This window comes from Acanthopagrus latus, chromosome 17, assembly GCF_904848185.1.
Source record: "Acanthopagrus latus isolate v.2019 chromosome 17, fAcaLat1.1, whole genome shotgun sequence".
NCBI classification, from domain to species: Eukaryota; Metazoa; Chordata; class Actinopteri; order Spariformes; family Sparidae; genus Acanthopagrus; species Acanthopagrus latus.
The window spans coordinates 3,687,500-3,713,886 of NC_051055.1; the positions used below are offsets into that span (position 1 = coordinate 3,687,500).

General features: G+C 41.2%; 1 protein-coding gene across 3 annotated transcripts in view; it reads left to right on the forward strand.

The window, feature by feature from the left end:
* ascc3 (activating signal cointegrator 1 complex subunit 3) overlaps positions 1-25,888 on the forward strand; it is a 142,396-nt gene extending 116,508 nt beyond the window's left edge. For all 3 annotated transcript variants that reach the window (XM_037073937.1, XM_037073939.1, XM_037073938.1), the window contains exons 31-42: positions 1,246-1,383; positions 2,138-2,258; positions 3,928-4,060; positions 5,521-5,646; positions 9,893-10,004; positions 10,116-10,250; positions 16,580-16,804; positions 20,113-20,264; positions 20,832-20,982; positions 22,443-22,649; positions 24,114-24,289; positions 25,004-25,888. In XM_037073937.1, the coding sequence (XP_036929832.1) occupies positions 1,246-1,383; positions 2,138-2,258; positions 3,928-4,060; positions 5,521-5,646; positions 9,893-10,004; positions 10,116-10,250; positions 16,580-16,804; positions 20,113-20,264; positions 20,832-20,982; positions 22,443-22,649; positions 24,114-24,289; positions 25,004-25,151 (1,824 nt within the window). In that variant the 3' untranslated portion in view covers positions 25,152-25,888. The remainder of the gene's footprint in view (positions 1-1,245; positions 1,384-2,137; positions 2,259-3,927; positions 4,061-5,520; positions 5,647-9,892; positions 10,005-10,115; positions 10,251-16,579; positions 16,805-20,112; positions 20,265-20,831; positions 20,983-22,442; positions 22,650-24,113; positions 24,290-25,003) is intronic.
* Positions 25,889-26,387: the final 499 nt, after the last annotated feature.

Here is a 26,387-nt window from a genome sequence, read left to right on the forward strand (position 1 = left end):
TATATGCCGCTGCCTGCTGCTCCTCTGCGCTGGCCCGTGTAGCAGCTCAGCTCCCTGCTGTTTGACTGACAGGCTTCTGGCGATTACTGCTTAACTCTCACCGGGGGTCACCCACTGCCCCAAATCCCCTCTCCGACCTGACAGCTCTTTCTTCCCTCTGCTGCTGCCTGTAACCCCTTGCTCCTTCTCTCAGGCCTGGATTTCCACTCCCCTCCTCCATTTTCTTACTTATCATTACCCCGTGCCTGTTTTTAGATTTGATTAGTTAGAGTATTTTGAACGATGCTCTTCAGTTTGAACCATTGACTCTGATGATGTACATCCAGTTTTGAAAGAAGCAGAGGATTGACTTCAAGAGTTTATTTATTCTTTTTTTTTTCCATTCTTTATCTTTATATATTTTTCAAAATACAAAGAGCACAAATAGACAGATGTCAATTGTTGTGTCCGTCTCTGTTTACTCCTGCAGTTTTGCTCTGCTGACTCTGTATACTCTGGCAAAGCACACGGTATTCCTTTTTGTTCCTTGAACCCAGAAGCTATTTGTGTTGGCTGGAAGACACAAGATCTGTATAATATAAGGCAAGATGCCCCAATCCTACTGGAACCAGAGGCGAGCCATGCAAATGAGCCACATGTCTGCAACTGTTTACCACTGAGGTGTTGTTCCTCCTGACTATATATAACTCTTCATGTTAAAAACCCAGAGTACAGGAGTCAAAAAGCTCTTCTAAGACTGATGGCTTTAACGGATAGATTAGACAGTTGGGGGATTTTGCTTATTTGGTTTCTTGCCCAGAGTTAAATGAGATGATTGATGTGGCTCTCACGTGTGTTTGGAGTCTGGGAGCCACGCAGCCAGTGAAGATTTCTGGAAGTTTCTGCTCCTCGCCATTAAAGAGTCCAGCATTTTAAAGTAACGACCCATGAAACCACAACATGTTGTTACGTCTGGTTGTGTGCAGATTAACTCGCTAAAATGTGTTAATTAGGGAGCTTCGGAGGTTTGGTAGGTGGATTCTGTTAAGTTGGACAGATCCTTCACCTTTTCATGTCCTTTACCTTCGGCTGCACATCTTTCTGCGAGTGCACATCCCTATTAAACTAGTCTTGACAGATATGTAAAGTTTACAGTGACATGGTATGACAGACCAGCCCTCAGTCGTGTCATTGTCAGTCACTCAGTCAGTTTGTAATTGGATTTGCCATTCATCTGCCTATGTCTGTGCTCCGGTTTGTCTGTAGATAGAGGATATCATTGCCACAGTACGTGATTCCAACCTGAAGCTAACGCTGGCCTTTGGGATTGGCATGCATCACGCAGGCCTTCATGAGAGGGACAGAAAGACTGTGGAGGAGCTGTTTGTCAACTGTAAGATCCAGGTAGGAGCTCATCCTGTTTAGTTTTTTTTTGTTTGTTTGTTTGTTTTCTATTTATTTCTATTAACCATGTGTGTATTTGTCTGATTCATTTTCCTGTACTTGCTGCCTCTTGAGCTGTTACAACAATTGAACTTCGCTATTGTGCGATAAATAAAGCTAATCTAAAACATGAACTGACAACTCGACCTATCCGTATCGTTGGTCACCCTTGATCCAAGTGTTGTGCACTTTACTCAATTAGATTTTATCACAGAATGATGAGTTCTGTACTGTTGTCAACAGCTGTCTTAACACAAGAGTGAAATCTGAATGTACTTTTTCTGAGTGCTACGGGCACTTTTACGTTAGCATCAAAAACGCTATTTTTATAACACTAAGAAGGCTCGACACAACATGAAACTTTGCTTGTGGTATCACCATCATCATTTTTTAAGAAACAATTTCAAAATCAAAAGCCAGAAAAGTCACGTGAGATGTTGCGTGGATAGTTGTTGCCGAAGACAGTAGCAGTCCACGTTAACTCTAAGGGGCATGATGAACCTCCTAGAGGAATGGAGACTGATTCATTACGCAGTGATAGATGCTCTACATGTACATTCTCATTTTACCTACAGTTCCATGTTGTCCTAAACATTTACATGATTCATACAGTTACTATTTACTTTTGTTCATTCTGTGTAGATTTAATTTCTCAAATAGTTTAAGTTTGCTCATATGAGATACCATTTTAGTAAGTTCTTGTCTCTTGTCTTAGGTTTTGATTGCCACCAGCACTCTGGCCTGGGGAGTGAACTTCCCTGCTCACCTTGTTGTGGTCAAGGGAACGGAATACTATGACGGCAAATCCAGACGCTACGTGGACTACCCCATCACAGGTACACAGTCAGTTTCCTCATTTGCACATATAGTGTATCTGATCAGTTGGCTTTAATTTATTTGAAGGCCTGTCTGAAAAGGATGAAGCTTCCTAATAGTTAGGTGAGAATGAAGGATTAAGAATAGAATATATAACCTGTGAGCCAAACTCCAATACTTCAGTGCCAAATGTACCAATGATCAAAAGTTTCTGGCTTAAATGAATGGAAAAAGTAACAGTTGAATATAGTTGAAATGTTGGTGTGTGTGTGTGCGCGTGTGTGTGTGTGTTTCACGGTGTGTATTAAACTGGCTCATTGATAAATCTGTCTCTCTGGCCTGAATGTTCTCTGTTGCCACGGTGATGGTAACCAAGTTGGTCGTGAGTAAGAGTTGATTTGATAGTGATTTTAGCTGAGGCTCACCTCACATCATCATGCTTCTCCCTCAACTTGTACCTGCCATCACTCAGACAATGACATCTAAGAAACGGTGAGAAACTTGTGAGCACTCTGTGAAATGTATGTGTGTGTGGTGAAAAATGTGGCTAATGGAGCAGTTAAGAAAAGTGGATGTGTTTTCCTGCCTCCAGATATTTCTTCCTCTCCTTTGAATGGGACTCAGTTCAGTAGTTGGTCAGTGTTTCTATCATTTAAAAGGCCACCAAGCCAAAAGTTTTTGTCCGGCTGTCTTCAGAGAACCATGTGTCCTACAAGCTGTTTTCTGCGGGAGTAAACACTGTGGGAATGAGAGTGAAAGACGCTCCTCCCCACTCGCTCAGTTGGCTGCTCCACTCTGGCTGTCAACATTCCACCCCACGCACACAAATGCAAAAATCAGAAAGTGACTGGAAAGTTATGAACTTTTTGAACCGTGACTGTGCAATAAGTATGAATGCTATGACAGAGTTGAATTGATGTGAGAAAGTCCTCATCTGTGTGAATGTTTCACAGTTTGAATGGGTATAAGAATGCGAGTGGAGAATGAGTGGGTTCGACCCTCCGTTATTGCTGCGATACGGCTAAGCTTTGAAGAAAATACAATATTTTCAAAACTGTTGATGGGATTTGAAAGATGAATACAACCTTGGGTTTAGGTTTGAATTTTCTGCGTGGAAAATTTCAAAGTTTGAACGGAGTTTGGATCTGGAAACGTGAATAAATCTAGATAAGCTTTGGCAATGCTTGAAAAAGTGTGAAAATGTGGAGATTTTTAACATTCTCTCATCTGCTTGAGTGGGAAAACATGACGAGAGGGACTGCTGAACTCTGTGATGTCTTTTTCATTTCTGTTGAGTGAAAAAGACTCAAAATCTCCTCAGCGTGCTCCTGCTAGAGCGAGAGATAAAACTGCTACCGTCTGCTCTCCTCCAGAAATTTAGGCTCAAAATTAACATTGAGGTTAATGGGAGAGTTGCTGGAGTGCTTGTCGCTCTCTGGCTTCTACAGCCAAAAGTGTAAGTCCTACATCTGAAATAAGAGCATCAGCTGAAAGCCAACAACATTTCCTACATTTCTGTCTAAAAGTTGCCTACAGCAATCACACTAATAAAGAATTCCATGCTTAGAAGAACACATGTTTGGAGAATCCTGTGTGTCACTTTTCAGAGCTGCATACTGTATCTAAAGAACAGTGGTGTAGGGGATGGAAAAGCAGTGTTTTGTAATGTCTTGTATGTCCTGTGTGTAGATGTTCTGCAGATGATGGGACGAGCAGGTCGGCCTCAGTTCGACGATCAGGGCAAAGCAGTCATCCTTGTCCACGACATCAAGAAGGATTTCTACAAGAAGTTCCTCTATGAGCCTTTCCCTGTCGAGTCCAGGTAACAGTCACATGTCTGTCGTCTTGGTTATTAAGAATCCTCCTGTTCTGTGCATGTACAGTGTGCTTACTCTAACAAGATAGTGTTCGTTAAACCTGTGTGGCTACCTGTGTCATAACAAATAGCATAATAAAATCCCTCCTGTTCTGCATCCATCTGCTGCTGCAGAAAATAAGCACCCTGAAATTGCCATATAGAAATCAACATCCTTATCAAGGCCTAATAACCTGAACACACTATAGGTTTACTTGTGGACAATGTATGGATGACAGCCTACACACACACCATGACATGACATTCATGTTTCATCTAGTATTCTCACCTGTTCCTCCAAGAGGTCATATGTAGCATACAGGCAGTGGATTTTTGTGTTGACCACTGTAATTCATAGGAAGAGATGCAGCAGAGAAGCAGAAAAAAAGGACAGAAAAGAGCCATCAGTGTGACAAGAATGGGACAAAGTTCCAGTTCAGTATCATTTTCATCTGACTACTCTGACTGACAGGAAGTAGGATGTGGGTATTGGCCTATAATTGGTCGACTATTTCAGCTGTAATTCTCTTCTGTCTGCATGTTACTGTTTTGTAATGTGTGACTGCATCCTGGGCTTAGTGTTGCCCAAGACCGTTGTAAAAAACAACAATCAGACAGTGGGTTCATCCAGACCTTCCTCCAGTGGTGGCACGGCACTGAAACAATGTGTGCACATAGGTTTGGCTGGGAAAGACCAACAGACGACCAACTAGCAGCTGTTAAAGGTTTTGTCCTTGATGGTGATACAGAGAGCTGTCCGGACCCCAGTAAACCAGGAAGCTGGTTATTTTTAATGGTTGCATTTAGCATTGCTGTATAACAGAATATTGAGCTGACATCGTTAGTTTAATTAGAAATGATGGTACAGAAGCACAGCATTGAAGCAGAATGATTCATACTAACAGGATTTGTCAGGCCCTGCTCAACAAGCTGGACTGGCTCAGAGTTCTGATGTGTGATTACTCAGTAGTTTTTGATTCTTGTGTTGGGGCTGCAACAATCAATTAATCTGCCAATTCTATTTTCATTTAACGGGTTATTAATCTGCCAGAGTCAAAGGTGACATTCAGATTGTTTGCCTGACCAACTGTTAAAAACCCAAACATATGCAATCTATGATTGAACAAGAAAAGGATCAAGAAGGAAATTCTTACATTGATTTCATTTTTGCTCGAAAAAAGACAACAATAAATGGATAGTTGGAATTATCAAACAATTTGAACAGTTTTGTTGATCAAAGAATCTATTAACGAATCACACCTACAGATTTTGTTCTGTTTCTAAGAAGAAAAGAAGTACTGAGGTTCAGAATCCAGCCCTGCTGGTTCATAATAATTCGGCCCCTTGTCTCAAATACTGTAGAAACAAAACTGTGAATTAGAATTTGTATTTACATGATGTTTCTGTGATTTTGTGTTGTGTATCAGCCTCCTCAGTGTGCTGTCAGACCATCTGAACGCTGAGATTGCTGCAGGAACTATCGGATCCAAGCAGGATGCAATGGACTACATCACCTGGACGTACTTCTTCAGACGGCTGGTGATGAACCCCAGGTTAGGAGAACCTGCTCAAACCACATGTCGTATCCAACCGCAGTCGGTCATGCACACACACACACACACACACACACACACACATTCTTGGCCTACTTTCACAACCTGGTTGGAGGAGTGCCGTGTTCTTCTGTCAAACATATGCTGTGTAGACGGAGCCCATTCCAGAACATTCCAGCCTGTTGATATTTGCACGGCTGTCAGCCCACATTTACCATTCAGACCCTTATCGAGGCCTCCCAGTGGGATTTTACCAGTACAAGTCTGTGGAAATCAGAAATCCTTTCAGATTTAAGTCAGGGTTTTTAATCAATATTCAATTCAACAGTGACAAGGAATCAGTGTTTCATGGAAAGGCTCGGGCAGCATTCCTGGTTGTGTTTTGGCTGGTATGGACCATTTAAACACAGCATACTGTTTTTTTTTTGTTTGTTTCTTTTTAATCTCATCCCACTACTGCTTCCCTGCTAACTTTACTGTCTCCCTCCATAAGATGTCATGACAAACCGATTTAAAGCCATCAACACTATGGTGTGGCCCAGGATAGCAGCACTACTGCAACTCCCACTAATACAAAGACTATTAGTGGTTGCAGTATTATTCATTGTAATGTCATTTTTTTATTGATACCCCCCTCTTAATATATCTGTTACTTCTGTGTCTTAATCTGGTTATGTGAATTTCAACAAGTCAACATTTTTTCTCTACACCTTTTTATGCATCATTTCAGGTTGTTTTCGGGTTCTGAAAATCAATTAGAACACCACTCAGTAGCTGAAAACAATAGCTGATTACAGATCATAGAGTTGGAGTTATTTATAACAATAAAAGCTAACCCTAATGACGAGTTCATCATATTTCATAAAATGCTTGATCTACCCAGATGGACCTTTTCTGCAGAGAGTGTTTTTTTCTAAAGATTCTTTTAGTAGCCGGCGTCAAATGTGAACATTAATCAAAGAGAGAGAAAAAAAAATGATTCATACATTTGTATATGTGTTGAACATTCTGTAAATGTGTGGAAGATGAAGACTGAACTGACAGTTGCTTCTTGTATTTTTATTTCCTTGCACTCACAGTTGACACTAAGTCAGACTCATAGGCTTTTCATTAAATCATAACAAAATCAGGTTCCAGTATGACAAACACATTTTTGCCTTTATTGCGGCTCTTTAATCACTAATTATATGGGCACCCGCACTATCAGCTTCATGTTACATTCAGTGTCTTAAATGTTGCGTCTGAATGTGCAGATCCCCTGACGCCAACATCTCCACGCAGCTGTGTTTTATATGCGAACAGCTAATCTGTCGCCACTGCTTTCAGCCTTTGACTTCCACAACACCCGCACAGACACACACAGACACGGGGTCCCATGGGCATCGTAAACGTCTGCAGGCCGCCTCCCTGCGCCATCAGGAGCCTAATGGTGATGATGCTAATGGCCATGACTTAATCAGACAGGCCCACCACCAGTAAAATTCTGTGAAATGTGCTCAGTGAGAAACACATTCAGCACCCAGAACTGTCTGCTGTTAACATGTTGAGCAATGGCAATGAAAGAAACGCTTAACATAAAACACACATTAAATATGGCCGTCACCCGTTTCAACGTCTGTTTCCAGCCCACGAGTCAGGCTGTGATTTCTCCTCCCTGCTCCCAACTGCACAATAAATGATTTTGTATAATGATCATGAAGATATCATTTGTTTTTAATGTAATATGAGAAGTGGATCATTTCTTAGAGTCAGCCCTGCTTTGCATGCATTATGCAGACAACTGCAAAATTACTTTAATCTAATATTCCTCCTCCACCTGATAACTGAAGTATTGGTATTCATCCTTGATATGATTGTTTTTCTTTTTTTTTTGTTTGGTTGTTTTTTTTTCTATATTTTATAGCTGTGTGTGTGTGTGTGTGCGCGTGTGTGTGTGGAATGCACCCCCGCTATAAAAAAAAACCCCTGAGAGAGAAAAAAGATGGACAGAAGAATATTCTTGGGTGAAATACCAGAATGCAGCGCTGTTGCGTACGCTCGCTCACATAAAGAACATAGATGCTCAGGTTAGACATTTCTTAATCTTATTTTAAGTTGCTTTGTAATATAGGAGCTAGGCTTTCATAAAGAAAAATGGATAGTAGTTAATTTACTACATCAACTGTTTGGTGGACATAAATAGAATAGCCAAGCATGCAGGATTAAAAGATACATTGAATACATCAAAGATACATTGTTCCGATCAATTACTATTTTAATCCCCAAATTCCACCCAGGTCCGGTTTACCTCAAGCTGGTTTGCTGAGCTCTTTCTCTTGAAAGTATGCCGGAAGGTTCATAGGAGTTTGCCAGTGCAGTGCACATGTGCTTAGTGGACTTGGAAAGGGATGATTACCACGTTCCTCCTGGTTTCTTTGGGGAGGTTCTGTGGGAAAACAGAGCGTCTGCTACGACCCATTTGGTCCTTGTACAACTGGAGCATGAGTTGTTTCCATATTCTGCTCAGGAAGTCAAGCACGTTTTCAGTTGCTGTGTTCTCCTCTGGTGTTGTGCTTTGGACCGGATGGACTGAATGAACTCATACGGACAACAAACACTACAGACGTTGTATTCACAGTACGCAACACAACGTCACCTTCACCTTCAACAGCTGGAAGGTGCAATGGATCCGAACCACATCTAAAAGTGTTTATTAGAAAGTCTCCCTGCTGATGGAACTGAAGACCCTCTGAGTCATTCATTAGAACACTGGAGCATCGCTCGTCACTCACAGGATGGGCTTCGGAGTCTGTTCAAAATATAGAACCGTTTTTAGTTTGGACATAGTCCTCTTTTCTGCAGTCACTCAAGTGAGTCTGGGGTCGGGCCAATCACTAGGCCCATTCACACTGCCCTGTGAGTCCGGATCCAATTCACCGCATGCTCCTCTGTGTGACAGTCTCAGATGCGGCAAGGGGTGAAATTTCACCGCAGCGTCAGCCGTCCTGGCCCTCCCCACCAGTGACAGTCAGACAGCGTCCTGTTTACTGATGGCAATTGTGTAATTATGTCATTTTGAGGGGAAAAACATAAGTTTGGCATTTCCAGGATGTTTGGTGGGTCAGGATCTCAATCACAGCATATTGTAACAGCATCCATATGATTATAAACTGTCAGCAGGTTCATGTTTAGATTAACAGGAGGACACCCAGGGGAGACAACTTGAAAAAAACACACATCATCATCATGATGTGTACCACTGGTGCGTCTTCGCGCTGGAGATGCTTGGTTCTGTGTGAACTAAACAACAGTGGAGAATTGCTGAAATGCCACTGGCAGAGAAAGTCATTCATGGAACATGCAAGTCTTCATGTAATTGTTGAAAAAAAACCTCAGAGTATCACCACATAACATACAGTATCCGAATTTCATAACAACAGCAGCCTTCCCTTCTCCAAACCACACATCTGCACAAGTGATTTCAAAGTCAGAATTATTAGTGATTGGCACTAAGAAGGAATATTGGCCACTGAGTAATTACAGTGCAGTTTAAAGACTTGCATATGTTTCTAAGAGTGGATTTGTATTCAATCTTTTTGAAACAAACAAAAGGAAGGTCTCACATCAGTACTTTATTTAAACTCACACCTAAGCAAATAATAACTTATAACCCATTTAGTGATACATGTCTATTCGGTAGCCCACCACTAATGAGCAGCTCTCTGACTAAGACATATTTAACATTACCTACATCGCAAATCCAAACAGGATTTTCCACTCTTGCAGACATACCTACAGGGCTTTCAGCATCTGTTTCTACCAGCTTTAATGAACCATGTCTGGTTTCCTTCGTATTTTTATTTGCACACACCATGCACAAATATTGGCATTATGAGCTAATGAAGATTGTCTGTGATTACACTTCTGCTGAGCCTCATGTGGTAACTCTTACTAAGCAGAGCTGAGTATGGAACCCATTTTGGCCACTAGTTGTCTTATTTCAGGTAATAACAGTCTAACCTGGGAGTCATTTGCGCCAGACTTGAAGCAGCACACTGTGTAAACATAGTAGTGGCAAATCATTTTTACTCAACCATTGTTTTGTGGGGTTTCCACGCAGCCCTGAGAATCAAAAAACCCAATCAAGTCTTTCATCCTTGTCTGAAGTCTTATTCTTATTATTACTTATTTTTGATATGACGAGTACATGGTTGTTCATATCCTTGTGTATGTTTGTAACATCAATTCCATGGCCTGTGTTGTTTAGTTACTACAACCTAGAAGACATCACCCATGAGTCTATCAACAAATTCCTGTCCACCCTGGTGGAGAGAAGCCTGCGGGACCTGGAGTGCTCTTACTGCATGGAGATAAAAGAGGTGCATGTGTATTCATTTGAAAATAAGGGTGTTGTCTGTAACATGACACAGATGTATTTAACATGAGATCAAGTTTTTGATTGTCAAATTTTGTTCACATTAACGTCCCAGGATGATCGGACCATTGAGCCTCTGACGTACGGTCGCATCAGCTCCTATTACTACCTGAAGCATCAGACCATCCGTATGTTTAAAGAGCGACTGAGGGCTGAGCTGCCAACCCATGAGCTGCTCTCCATTTTGACGGTGAGTTTCCCACTGTTAACACACAACTAAACGTACTATATCTGTCTTATCAGTGCCATATGTCAGAAAACCAGTTCTGGTCAGGTTGGCTATTGTCAGTCGTCCTGATCAATGCCAGCATTATAACAACACATTACAAAGTATTTGGCAGTGCGAACACCAAAAAAATCTGACTTCAGGGAGTGTTCTTGTTGACCTCGCCAAAAGAGAACTCTGTCCTCCCAGTTCAAATGGAAAGCAAGATAATTATCAGCTGTGCTCAGGCCAGGCCAGCCCAACCCTGGACAGAAGACCAGGGCGATCGCTCCAAGCACCACATCTTTGTATACACTGTCAGAGTAGCTGAAGATCGTTGTTACGCACATCTTGCTCATGATGTACAAAGTCATTACAGTGTCATTTTGCGTTTGTTGTTTGTGAGAGCAAATCCATAAACAGATTTGATTCTCACAAACTATTTTCTAATCAAATGCGTGTTATCAAAAAAAATAAAAAATTAGATGCAATTGTACATGAAAATTAAGACCACACTTATTCTTAGTGTTGATTATGTTTAATATGAACATGAACTTGGTGTTACTTCACTGATCTTAGCCAGTACACACGCAATGCAACTTTTCAATGTCATATTTTGTTGTAGCCCAGTCATAACCGTGTAACATCTAACCTCTGACTTCACTATCTGGCAGATTAAGATCTTTATGTAATATCTTGTGTGAATGGCATGTGAAAAATCAGTATATTGATAACTTTTTGGAAATCCACCGAGGAAAAGTAACAGAAGACACGCAGTGTTGTTCTTCTCTTTTTTGGTATTTGCCAATACATAATACACCAGGAAAAGTTCCTGCTCTATCTCTGTCTCTCTCCGTCCCCCTCTCCCTCTCTGTCTTTCTCACACACACACACACACACACACACACACACTCACTCACTCACTCTCTTTACGCTTTCCCATCAAATTAGCACCTTTGTCTGAGCTTCATTAACTTTCCTCATTCTGGAGCTTTACTGACACGGTCATCCACACTCTGGCCCCTGATTGGTGGGGTCAACACAAGACATGGTGGTTTCACACCTTTCACTGAGGGGGGATAATGACACACTCTTTTTTTTAACACTGCTTCTAATGGGCTTATAGTCTGTTTCTGTTAGTAATGATTCCTAGTGGATTTCATCACTGTTCAAAAGCAATACGTAACAAAATAACGTATTTAAGATATTTTCCAAAAACAAGACTCTTTTTTTTTTTTTTTTTTTGTAAGTGCTTTGATCTTCCCGTTCTGTCTAGGCTCACAGTACAGATGCTCATCATCTGCAAGTTCATGCAAGAGATCGCGCATTTGGTGTGTGTGACTCTGTGCATATGAACACGCAGATGTCCGCATGTTTGTGTGTTTAACTGTCTGGACCTGAAGGGATCAACAAATTGCTTCAGCTCTGAACACACTGTGTTCCAAGGCAAGAATAGAAAATAGGGCCATATACCAGGAAACAAGTGATTGTTTTTTGGTGTTGTTGATCCAAGAATTTTTTATTTCCCTAACGATCTCCACCACTGCACATGAAATTGATGCCACATGTATTCCTTTATCATCTGTGACCATGTGTGTGATGCAGCCTGCATGCAGAGATAAATCGTTTTTTTGTGCAAAAAAAAGGTGTAGAGGATTTTACAGTCTTGGTGGAGTTCAGTGCTTTCTAGATTCCTAAAAGGATTAGGGCTGTGTTTTGTTGTTTTACTCCTTTTCTAATTTCCCCCTCTTTGTATGTGGCTCTCTGGTCCAAGCCCAGTGGTTCCTTCAAAGACATACTGGCCACTGATTTTTTTTTCAAATGTTTCTGGAGGAAGAATTGTATATTCTGGAGACAATTTACAGAGGCAAGTTAAAACGCATTTGGGGTTCTATTTAGTCTATCTCGTAGCAGGATGATGTCAATAGTTATAGACAACAATGGAATTCAGTTGTATTGTGAATGAGGCATGTCAGGCGTGGATATGCACAGACTACTTGTTTGTAGGATACCACCATGGTTGGTTTGAGTCTGCACATGGAAAAAGAAAATGTGATGTAGCAGTAATTTTAAAACTGCAGTGGGCCTTATCTCACCAGAGATATGCCACATGGGGCTGACTGATTTTTCTTTTGTTTCTTGTGGTTGTGGTTCGGGCAATTTACAGCTTTTGAATAGACTTTTATTTTATGTTTTGTTTTTATTTGTTTGTTGTTGTTTTTTTTTTACCATGGTGTGAATTAAGTTTCAAAACTCTTATTTCATACTAGAGAGTCATTGATTACTTGTGTGTTTTTGGATCTAAATTCACTTTTTTTTTTCTTGCATTAAACATCCACCATGCAGCCAGATAGTAAAGTAAGTCCATTCTGTGGGTTCAGTGGCTCAACCTGACTTCAGTAATGATGCTAACATATGGAGGGGAGGCTACAGAGACCGTTAACATCACTCTTCTTTGCACCCATATAGTGGGAAGCAGACCAGAGCATGACATGCCTGGCTGCCTCCCTCCCCAACAAGCTGTGATACAATAGGCCACTGACCCTGCCGCCCCATCCACTCCCCCAGTGTTAGCTACAAAGCACTGGCATGCTCCTCCAGTTCCCCCTAATTGCTGCAGCGTGGCCTCTAATGAGCAACACCCACACACCCTACACTTGTTTTTCTCTCTGAACGCCACACTGCCTGCCTTTGTCTCTGTTTTTATTTCCTGTTGTGTTTGTCTCTGCTTTCTAAGATGGCAGTGTCCGTTCAGTAAAACAAGACAGTCAGTCATGTTGTTTTATATTAGAAATGTTGGATCATTGAGGGAAACCTTAAATAATGTTGACACAGAAAAACAACAACTGCTGCGGTCAGACATCTTAGTTGGACCTAGGCCTGTCACGATAACACATTTTGCTGGATGATAAATTGCCCCAGAGATTATTGCAATAAACGAAAATATTGTCGTTTTGAGACCATTTTTCAACTTATATAATGATAATGGCATAATGATGCAAGTACACCCTTTCAAATATCAATAAACTTTTATTTCTAAAGAATATTTAACATTGGAATTGGAATGTGAAGAAGACATCTTAAATATTCAAAATACATAAACAAGACAACCAGAAACAATAAATAAAAAGGGCTCTCAGTCTGTTAGCAAAAATTGCACTTGAATTCCACCCAACCAAAAACAATAACCCTAACCCTTTAGTGTATCATCTTTCACGCTGTACAGTTGTGGACTTGCCGTTTGTGACAAGTATGTTCTCCCAGGCGATTTGTACTGGCTGTCAGATGTTTGCAGCATTTGTCGAAATGTCGGCTTTTCGACGGTATCAAAAGGCTGCATCTCTTCAGCGATGTAGCAAACTGCACCGTCTGTGAGTGTGCACCATTTTGCACTGTCCTGTTTGTATTTTGACTAAACGCCCCAGTGATTGTGGACTGTCGGGAAGACAGAGACTGCTTTAGGTGCAGATGCATGTTTGTTGTATTGCCGCTTTTAGTTGCTACTGTTTTGCAACAAATGCAACATACCGGCTCGTCCAGGTGAAGTGGTTCTCCGCGGTCATTCAGTTTGAAGTGCTCCCACACTACATCTGACGCGTTCAGCTTTGAAACCAATTTCATCTTTGTTTTTATTTCCTTCAAACCTCAACTAGCATTACCTCTGGCTTGCTACTCCTCACAGGGCTCTCATGCTGCACTCTGTGTTATGTCAGGGGCAGGGCCCCGCCTCCCCACCCAGAGACAGAGTGACTGACAAGAGGTTTCACGTCAGAGACATGAGGAAAACAAACAAGCATGCAAATGGAAATTATTGAGGCAGGCAAAATTGTTGAGCTCATTTGTATTTATTGTACATTTAATTGATTTATTGATTGTTGTGACAGGCCTAGTTGGGCCATCCCAATACCAAAGAACTTGCGGCAACAAAGGCTGACTGTTGTTTCATCAAGAGCTGCACTTGAACACATCAAAAAGACTACAGCTGACAGCCAAATAGATTGGATGTTCTATATTATTGAAAATAACTCTCGCAACAGGTGGCATGTCTGTATTTGTCATTTAAAAGGAGAAAACAGAACAATCAGAGTATTGCTTTCATTTTCACAACACTTGAAGAAGATCATTCTTGTTGGTAATGCTCTAATAATGTTGAACCATCACGTAATTGGCAGAGATCTGGGAACACAGCAGCAATATGATATAATACTACTACACTACATACTTTTGTAGGGGAACAAAGGTAGGGCAGATGGGGTTTAATAGAAATTAATAATTACAAATAGTATTTATTAAAAGTAATGCTAAAAAATATACGTAGCTTAAAAGCGTACAGTACACGCTAATTTCTAGTATCGTTCCAGACATGAAGTAAGCCTCACTTGTGACCGCACTAGAGTCCGTCCCACTCCTATACCTAGCTCGTTTCCTCAGCTTGGAAGAAATGCATTGTCCCTGGAGGCCAACAGTGGCTTCTGAAACAGCGGCGTCAACATGGGTGAAGAAAAAAGGGCAATGCAGGCCGCTCTTGGATCACGCAGCAAGTTAAAAGAGTGCAGCCTAGAGGAAGGTGAAACCCAAAGGTTGGGTTGCTCGTTGGGACTGCCTGGGATTTGCTCTGTTTTTTCCAGACATCAGTGAGCAGAACATCACACCTAATAAGTGGCACAAAATACTCATAAATAGACTGACTCTGAAGCAGATTGACTTTCCCTTGCAAAGTGGTATTATAATAGACATTAAATATGGCTCAGATAATCAGAGTAAACTTCTGGCTTGATTACAACCTGTTAGTCTAGCATAGGCATGCTTTCCTCTTCAGTGCTGTGCCAGCGATGGAGAAAGGTCTGGCTGCAGCCATTATCATTCTGCTAGAGTGGGAAAAAAAAATGCTCTTGCCTGTCTGCACTTCTTTAAAAGAGTCTTTGACAACGCAAAGCCCAGCAACAATTGTTTTAATCAATGTTTGATTACTTTTTGTTAGTATTAAGTAAAAGGTTTGTTAAATGGGGCTCCTTGGCAATCAAAAGGTTCACGTTTAACCTTTTACTTTCCCATCTGCCTTAACTGTCTAATAAAGACGTTAAAAAAATATATAATAAAACTGTGAAACATGACAGTCAGCATTTTCACAGTCCAAAGTGACAGCTTTAAATAACCTCCCCTTTGCTTGTGATTACTTAAGTCATTAATAAATCATCAGACCTGCTTTATATTGCTCTTCAATTGGTTGAGTAATTGAATGACTTTTGGCATCGGAAACAAAAGTAGAAAAGATAATGAAGCTTTGCTAAAATGCATCACAAACAATTACTAGCATTTCTGGAAATTAACTAGTTTGAACATCAGGTCAGGTCACAAAGTCTCTGCGTCCTTTCTTTTATTCAAAAAGATAATTTTGTAAAACTTGTGAATTGTGTTTGTGTAGCAGCTGCACTGTAGACCAGACCCCACAGTGGATCTCAGCGGTGTACACCTGCACCTGCCTCCTCCTTGTTTGCCTCACTCAGCTCTTTCTGTTTTCTCTGTGGAGATACAGCACTACTCTCTCCCTGTTCCATCTCTGATAATGTCACCATCACAGGGTGTGAGGCAGGGTAGAGTCACTGGTTATGATGTCTACCTAAAGATCTATAGTTTTGTTCTCCAGCGCATCCATATGCAGACACAATGGCATTGAATGATAAATCATTCAGAGATGACTCCAATTCCGATCCTTCATCCCAGCCCCCACCCCGGTCAGGTCCTTTTTTTTAAGGCCTAGCTTTTGAATCACTGCTTCAGTCAATGATAGATGGAGCCTTAACAGTCCAGGCCAGGGGGGGGGGCTGTGACAAATGCCTCCTGCACAGCCTGTTGATGGGACTACATTAGCCGAAGTTGAACTGGAGTGAATTAGTGGAGAGGAGCCATGCGTGTCCATGCATCTCTCTGTATAACAACCACAAATAAGGCTCAACACACAACCCTTAGTGAGCAGATTGATGGATCATCATTGGCATTTCTTTCATGACCCAGTCCATTTTACTGTGTCTTTTTCATTCATCCTCAGGAATTTCCTGCAAATAATTTGAAGAATTCAGATTATCGTGCCAACTACTGATGGATTTTTATAAGCAGGTGTGCAGAATTTTTCATTTCTCAGTTCTGGTTAAAAGATTCCCTTGCAGTCTTTATGGGAAGGGGAGTTTTCAGAGCAGGGTAAAGCCAGAACAACGGTGAGTTAAATGCAGCTGTTAAGGTACAGATGCTGGAGTTAAAATGGTCTGACCACATGCTTTCCACTTCCTGTTTCACTTTTGATCTCTGTCTCAAAGGATGCAGAGGAGTATGCCGAGCTGCCCGTCAGACACAACGAGGACCAGCTGAACAGCCAGCTGGCTCAGCAGCTCCCCCTGCAGGTCAACCCCCACTCCTATGACAGTGCCCACACCAAGACCCACCTGCTGCTGCAGGCCCACTTTAGCCACGCCCAGCTACCATGCAGCGACTACAACACCGACACCAAGACAGTGCTGGACAACGCCATCCGAATCTGTCAGGTAGGATTCACAAAGTAGTCGATAAACAGCTGCTTTAAATTACTAATATGAAAATGACATAAAGCATTGAATGACCATTTTCTAAAACATAGAAAACAGCCAGTAATGATTCAGGCTTTAGGAATCTTCATGCAATCTCTGATGATAAATAAATGACTTTTCAGGGAGTAAGCGCACCTCAAATGATCATGTTTCCACCGGCCTGGTATAGCATACTCAAGCTAGCCAGTCAGGGGCATTGACTCAAAAAATTATAGAATGCACAGTTGTAATGTTAAGGCATTTGGGATCACTGCAACTGGGTGAGTATGCAAACATGATAATGAATTTTATCTTATTGACTTTTGTGTTCCGTCATCCAGGTTGTGAAGACCTCTAAAATGAAAAACGTTGTTGGTAGCAGACCATATCAGATATAACTAATCGTTATTGTTAATTCCATGACCAACTTGACTAGAGGCCAAATTTTTGCATGGTTTGACAAATAAAATGTATGAATCTTTTTTTTTTTAGTTTTTAAACTGTGCTATCCCTATGATTTTTATGAGATAATGTATATTGTTTTAATTGATAACTGAAGTAGTGGCACTATGTTATAATAGTATTTGAATAAAGTAGTGCACATGAAATGCGATCACATCTTGGGAGGAGGTGCTGTGCTGTAGATATGAAGAACAGAGAAAGGAAGGTGAACGTTTAACATTAGTAGGTGATTTGTAGTTGAACTTGCTGATCCATCTCATAAATAACATGATGCTCAGAGGTTAGATCTAACAACCAGGCTTCTCATTGCCTGGCAGCCACAGTGGGTCTGCACCTCAGCGTTGACTTGGAAAGTGGCTCAGGACACACGAGCAACAGAATACTCACCCACCCCTGGTCTGTTATCAGAGTCAGTAACTCTGATAACATCCCCATCATTTTGTCGATCAAAGACTGTCCATGCAGGTTATCTCACGGGTAAGGTGTGAGGTGCTAGCTGGTGTTTATTCAGCTTCTTTTCATGTACTGTTTGAAGTTAAGACCATGGCTTAACGTCTGTAAGCCATTGTCCACAGCTCAGGATGGGTGGTTGTGTGTGTGCACCGTACATGTGCTTGTGATTTTCCATGCTGTGTATCTGGCAGTGATATTGCATGGCTCATGGATGTGGTTACTTCTCTGGTGTCCTGCTGCTACCGTTTACTGAAATGGTTCTGGTCTTGAGTTTCTTTATGTGTTTTTTTTTATATTGAAGTAATGTATATTTTTACTGTTACCACAGTATACATTAAGTGAATGCAACATATTGTTGCTGTCCTTTGCTTTGACGACATTCTAATTGACTAGACCAGATTCATAACCATTTCCCCTTTTTCCGATGTATACTACCAGTAAGGCAATGAGCCTTGTCATATAGCAAGCCCTTCAAACAAATCCCAGAGTATTACAATGACTTCAGTTGATAATCTGCACAGTCTACAGATCACTCTATAGATCTGTAGTTCAGTCTTCAGGATAAGGTGGACCTGAAAGTGCAAAGATTGAATGTGTAGCTGAATAAAGATTTTAAACCAGAACATGCCAATACACAAGGAACAGCTTTTTTATCACAATCACAATCTTCATTCATACAATTTACATTTACTTGAAACTCAGTTGAGAAATACATTAGTCCAAAAACACAATAGAGACAGTGAGTCACAATGACTAGATGGTTAAATGTTCTTTAGGAAGCTCATTAGTTTAGTTGCAAACCAGACAAGAAACAAATTTCCCCCCTTTGCAACACTGCAAATGCAACATTAAGCCATTCAGTTTCCTCAGTTATGGACTCTGTAGCTCTCATGTACCATAAAAGTCCCATTGCAGCATTGATTCCATTGAAATTCATTCATTTTATAGCTGGTTATGGTAAATCAGAATACAGTTGAAATCGTCAAATATGGCCAAGTGCACTGTCAAATCCCAGAAGTTGAAATGTTTTAATAAAGCTAACATGTGGCAAATATCATAACAGTATATATATGTAGTACTGTTGTTCTGCAGTGATGTTCCAGCCTACAAATCTGATAAACAAGAAAACGTGTCTCTGGTACAGACCCCAACAAATGTCACGTCATTGGGATGTTTTTGTTGTTAAAATGAAAATTGTGATGCAAAATGTATCATTAACACTAACCGTGAATCATATCGCAATGACAGTATCTGACAAAATAATTGAAAAATGACCTTTTTTTTTACCATTTACCATTTTCAACAATTTCACTTTTAAATGCATTTGTTTGTCTATAGTAAGTTTTTCAACTCATGACAAAATTCAGTCTGTAGTGGAAGCAAGGTAGAGCTCAATCTGGAATAAAGTGACACGTGAATATATGATCCAGGTACGTGGTTTTGCCTTCTGTAATATATTCTGTCATCAATTTGCTCAAGTAGCTATTGTCAAATGTAAATCACTCCTAATTTGTACTGCAGTAGCATTTTGATTTATTTTGCCAGGCCTCGCCTGTGGATCCAGAGTTGTCTTTACTCCAAGTTACTGTCAGGAAATGACTTGTAGATTAATAAAGATTGTCCAAGAGCATCTCTATTCAGCAACCTCAAACCTCACAGAGGGGTGAGGGGAAAATCACAGGGCAAGCAAATAATGGAGCTTGAGTTTGATATTCCATCTCTCACCTTTTACTCAAGCAATAAACACTTAACCAGCAGGCCCTCCATTCTAACAGTCACACTTTAGTTTGTGATCTGGTCTAATTTGCTGACCTCCCTATTTTGTTGCAAACCTAAGTAACAGTAAAGTGATGTCGTTTTCTGAACTTACCAGGCTCTTCTACTTGTTCTTCTACTTGTCTTTACAGACTTAGTCATTAAATCTACATTACTGGTGATTATTTATCACAAAATAGTTGCATCATCCCTACAATATTATCATAATTTTGAAAAATGTTTTGATATTTGATTTAGTTGAATCTTTAATTACTAAGTGTTTTTTAGATTTCAAAATATCCAGATATATATATCATGTATTATGATATAGCCAAAAATGATTGCTATATTATGTGACGGCCATATTGTCCAGCCCTATCCCATGATTATTCAACTTCTTTTGTTAGGTTAGAGACCTAACTAAAACTGCTTGATTGCGCGTGAGAATTCAGGAGTTTTTCTCCTGCTTCTGAAAAAAAAACCCAACAAAACCAAACCCAACCTGAGCCTGAATATTTGCGGAATGATACATAAGCCAAAAACTTTGCTCATTTGATGAATAAAAATCACGATTAGTCTATCTAGAATTTTGTACTCTCTTCTGATTCTTTTCTCAGGCGATGCTGGATGTGGCTGCCAATGAAGGTTGGCTCGTTACAGCCATCAGTATCTGCAACCTGGTGCAGATGATCGTCCAGGGCCGCTGGCTGCATGACTCCTCATTACTGACGCTGCCACATATAGAACAACAAGACCTCTATCTGTTCAGGTAAAAAAAAAAAAAATACTTCAGCACAGGTACAGCTAACATGTGCGAGCAATCAATTCTAGCTAGCTCTAGTAGATTGCTGATCTGCCTGGTTGTTCCTCCTAGCTGTGCTTAGAATCACATTACATTTCATCTGAACAGCTTCTCTCCATGTCATCCAAAGTACTCTGGGTGTGAGGGATTTCACAGATTGAAAGTCTGGCTGCTGTATCGACAAACAGGACTCAGCACCGTATGCACTAATAAACCATTCCTTTCCTTACTGGAGGTATGGATCTCAGCTAACATCATCAGTTTCTGCAAACCTCTTACACAGGCACAAACACACATGCAGTCTCACCTATTCCTAGTTTTTCAGTGCTCACACAGTATGGATTTCTAGGCCCGCATCCTACAGTGTTGAATAATTTTGTGCAAACTCAATAAAAATGGAATGAGAGGGATGAGACAGGACGAGCAACATTCCCCGTGGTGAAAGACAGCAGGAAGTGTGGAGCCGGATTTGTTTTGTGATGCTGCCTCAGGACCAAGAGTCTCTCCCTGCCATCTCTTCCAAACACAATATAGGAAATGGGCACACAGGAAGGGGAGGAGCAGCGCGGGAGGCTTCGATGGGCCAATTGAAGGACTTCCTGAACTGATTGCTACCTGCAGTGGAAAGGAAAGTGTCTTGGCTGCTATCCTCGGCCAAGAGTTTAAATCGAGTCAGATTGCACAGGTAAGATAACAAATGTTATAACATCAAGAGCAAATTATGCACTTTGGTAAAATGAAAAAAAGAAAAATGTGTTGCTACAGAAAGAACAAACAAAAAAATGATTATGGGAAATCGAATACTGTGCGTTTTATAAATATGATCTCCAGAATGGGCCTATTCCCACATTTAGTGCATCCTGATCACACACTATCACACACACACACACACACACACACACACACACACACACACACACACACACACCATTATCAGTGACGTGCCATGAGCAGTCTTGCCACTGTGGTCCTAGATACCTCCAGGATCCCCAATTACAGCTCCATTGATAGGGTTTACAGCTCCAATTTAAGTGCTAATTGCAGCAGTAATGAGAGTGTCCGGGCACGACGGCAGACCCCATGGCTTCACCCAATCAGTGCCCCCCCCCCTACACACACACTCACACACACACACAGTGTGGTGGCCTCTCTAATTAAATAATTAGATGTGCAGCAGCGTTCCTGTCTGACTTGCTCAGGGAGCGTAATCCTCACATAAATAGCTTTTGGCTGGTGAATTAGAGAGGCTTTTCTCCTCCTCGCCTTCAATACACAGCCATAGACACACACACATACACCCTCTTCCATCTCTTTTTTTCCTGTCACTCTCTCTGTGCCTTTAAATTTTAGTGTCTTATGTCTTCCTCATGGTGGTGCTTTTGGCTTGACCCTACTGTTACATTCTGTATAGGAAAACTCAAAGGTGCAGTCAGTGATTAGAATCCAGTACACTTTTTGTCTAACTAGTCAGTGTCTCCTCACAGTCCAAGGTCTGTGTGTGCACATAAGATAAATTCAGTGTTTGTACACAGCCCTGGCTCTGTAAAAGGGAAACAAAGGATAGAGATATACAGAGATAATACCTTACCAACTCGCTTTAAACATATTCTGTCTGCTATGGTAGCCTCCTTATCCTTTTCCTTGTATCCACCTGGGTAACATTACTTACTGAGGCTATCTAGGCAGCAGACGCTCTCTCTCCAGAAATGCAACACAACAGTGTTTCCACATTTAGGCTCATGTTCAGACTCCCAGCCAAATTCCATTTTTGGCATATCCAGATTGATTTGAGGGAGTCTTAACAGCAGTCTTAACAAAAAAAAAAACAACAAATGAAATTTAATTTGTGCAAATCGGATCCAAACCACACCACCAGGTGATTTGATATGTGATTCAAATCAGCTCCGTATGGTCCTTACCACAGTAACCCACACAGATAGGTTTGTGTTGTCTAGAAAATACCATCTGATCACTAATAATTCAGACACAGATCTGAATTAAGAAACAAATCTGATCGGATCGGTTTACAGCTATAATGTTCTGGACCAGAACTAATGCCTTTGTATGTCTCTCTCTCTCTCTCTCTCTCTCTCTCTCTCTCTCTCTCTCTCTCTCTCGTCACCATCTTCTTCATCCCTTCATCAGGCATGGTCCTTCCTGAGTCAACTCCCGGTGCTGGAGGTCAACATGAGTGTGAAGGGCTGGTGGGAGGAGAGCCTGGAGCAGACAGAGCGCCCCCTGCCTGCAGCGGGAGCTAATCTGAGGGAGGAGGGAAGCTGGCTGGAGGTCCACGCTGACCAGGAGTACGTCCTGCAGGTGTCCCTGAGACGCGTCAACCAAGGCCAGCAGAGGGTCAGTATGCCCAGTACCAACACTCAACTCTCTACTCAGTCACTGGAATGTATCATCATAAACTCTGGACACCACAAAGTAAGATCTTAGAAGTAAACTGGCTTAACCTGCAATATTTCTTATTCCTATTACCAGTTTATCCAGTGACTGCATATTGTTTTCACATTACACGTCACCCAGCTGCAGTTACCCTGAGCCAGATGTTGCCTTAACTTAACGTCATTTTGACAGATTAGAACACTGAGGATAATCGACCATAATGTTACTAATATGTAATATGCGGACCACCTGTAGAAGACCCCGCTATGGCATGGAGAACTCGGAGCATATATGTGGCCACATCCAAAACCTAAAAACAGTCACCTCTGTAGCGATCTCCCTTGCGGTCTTGGATTAAACGGAAGTTTAATTACCCCGCTTCCATCCATGCAAACCACCATTTGCAACGTTCTTCTTTGTCTGTTTAAGCACACTGGTGGTGTTATGTTGTTACATTGCCCTCCTTTGTCACCACTGAAAAAAGACAGTCTGCTTTGTTCACTCCTAGCAGCAAAGTAAAAGCACAATTCAACATAAATGTGTTGTTTATTAATGATTTGCCATAAAACTTCATTAAAGCAAAGCTGCTCCAAATTTGATTCTTCTGGTTAAGTGAAAATTGAACTGATTCAAGGCTGCAGTTTGTTATCTTTTGAACACTTCTAATAAGGCATTCTTTGTTCAGTTTGCTCTGCATGTTGGCTGCAGATGCAGTTCTGTCTGAGAAAGATATACTGATCTTCAGATGGTGTGAATACTTCAAGGGGTCCTCCAGTGATTTAGTATTGTGCCTCCATGAAGTTGGGGTACTAGTTTGTGAAAATCTCTCCAGCCTGTGTTGAACTAACCCCGAGGAACTTCAAATGTAGCTGCAGTCGTTTGGATAGAACAAGCACATAAACACTTTGTATGCAGAGTTGTTAGTAAACCAAACATGCTTTTTTGTACGGAAATGTTAAATGTATATTCATCAGGTTTGAAATATAAGAGATTTATATAAGAAAGACACAGCTCTGCATAAAAAGTTGGTTGCAGTCTTTGACCAGACTGCTAGATGCCACCGAATTCTACACACTGGACCGTCAACAACTGTGATACATAAACAGCACAAACTAACTTTGTTCTAATCAATCAAATTGCTTCATCTGTATTATGTTGCCTGGCACCGCAGTGTCTGTTTACTTTGCCTGTCAGGTCCTAAAATGTACAGGGTATACAATGTTCTTAAACTCCTTCATGCTACACAAACAAAGAACATGTATAGTTGCTTATATACAAATATACATAAACACGTGAGGATCTTTTGAATCTGCATCAGGGTGACTGTAAGCAGCAGCAACAAGATGGTGAGGATTCATATCAAACACAGAGTCAACTTTTTAATACATATGTCACATTGAGGGCTCTCCATGTCTGTTATTTCAGAGGAAGCAGGACAGTAAGGCCCAGGCTCCCAGGTTTCCCAAGATGAAAGATGAAGGTTGGTTCCTGGTCCTTGGGGAGGTGGACCGCAGAGAGCTGCTGGCTGTCAAGAGAGTTGGATATGTGCGCAACTGCTCAGTTGTGTCTGTGGCCTTCTACACACCGGAGAAGACTGGAAAGTAAGCCACTGTAAAAGAGGAATGATTTTTAACAACTGACAGCACTTCATCATACATGTCATATATAGTGTCACGACTTTATGGTCAAAAACCAGTGTTTACTCTCTCAGATTGTTTTAGATGCCCTGCCTCATTCTAACTGAAAAAATCTAAACAATGTGATTGTTATTTCTGTTCCATACGCTGTTTGTGGCTCTCAGTTGTAAGCTGCTGCTTTCTACTGAAGATGTACAGTAGATGTTTAAAAACCCCTACAAAATAAATGGTGTCATGGGTTCATGTCTTTAAACAGCTGGTCGCTGTAGTTTTGTTAAACAGAATGTCCTCAAATGGGAGGAAATGCATTTGTTGGAGACTAATTTCAGTGGTGGATTAATTTACATCTGGCCATCTGTGTGGTTCATGGATGTGTTTTTTAATAGTCTTTGGACAATAATGGAGCTCTATGACACAAACGAATAAGATATATCAGGCTGTGATACACAATACTTGTTGGTACGATGCATTCACCATGACCATCAGACAAATAAATGAAAAACAAATCTCTGTTGGTGGTATATGTATTTATATTTATATTGGTATTTTTATTTATATTGATACATTTATGTTGGTATATATATATATATATATATATATATATATATATATTTCCTTTCATGCCTGTGTAGCTGTCCTTATTTTCTAACAACTGATTCATCTGCCTTCTGCTTTCAGGTATATCTACACACTGTACCTGATGAGCGACAGCTACCTGGGTCTGGACCAGCAGTATGACATTCACCTGAATGTAAAAGCTGCCAGCATCGCTGCTCAGGTCAACACAGAGGTGTCTGACTCAGTGACTGAGCTGTCCCTCAGCTGAGAAACAGTGACCGACAAATGCATTCTAATCCACAAATGAGTGTGATGACACCCAGGGACTGCGTCACACTGTTAGGTGCCACTGATGTGTGATGATCAGCTCATTCCAGCAGTCCTTTCACAGTGATGGGGTTTACTTTAATATTATGCTCAGCCCACTCACTGTCAGCTTCACTTGTCAACTTCAGCTTCAGTCAGTCATTCATTTTTACATTATTTTGCAGTGACCTGCTGCAGCACCTCTGTTCACCCTCTGACTGAACACTCTGCTTTGGTTCCCGCCTCTTTGAGGTGACATCACAACTTTACTGTAGTCTTGTTGGTTCATTTGAAGACATGGTTTCTGAATGCTGGCTGTGTGCACCTCTCCATGGATTGAGCGTTTTCATACTTACATACATACTTTCATACATACTCAGACAGTTTTTAAAGAGCATATAGACCTGCTCTATTAAAAGGACATGAACATGACTTTCTACAGTGTGTGACCTTTAAAATCTGTGACTGCATTGCATTCTGGTCTATTGATCTGCTGTTAGAACAAGACGAGGTACATTTGTGCCGCTTGTACTCACTGTAAATGTGGAGTCTGTTAAGAGAAATCTCCTCTAAAGTGAATGACATGATGTTGATATTTTAGTTTGGTTAAACATGTCACATTTCACATTGTGCCTCCTTCTAAGTCTGGTTTTCTAGACCAAACATGATATAAAAGGGCAAGAACTGTCCCAATCTACATGTGGCCATGAAATATGAAACTTTCTTCACCAAAGGTTGGAGGACAGCCAGTCCTCATTATCTGAACATTTTCTAAAAGCCTATCACTTTTTTTCTTACTGAGACTTAAGGCATCAGCGTGTTTCATATGAGATATGTTGTCCAGCTTATTATCCGACCAAATCTAAAGGCATATTTGTGAACACCGTGGCTACATCACTCTGCCTCCCTCATCTCTCTCCAAGAACAGATGGGAACAACCCCCAGATTTTACCGGGACCGTTACGGCTGCATTACAGCCGCGATACGGTCGCCGGAGCTGATCGCAGCAGTTCTTGACGATGCCTGTCTTTCCACCAGCTGCACCCCGGCACCTCTCAGCAGCATCCCAGAGGCAGCTCGCCCCTCTGCTCTGTGGAGATTACGTACGCGTCTATTTTTGATGGACGGAGACCACAGCTGCATCAATCTGTGCAGAGCAGATCATGCCAGACTAAGTCAGCTGAGCGGCGTAGTGCAT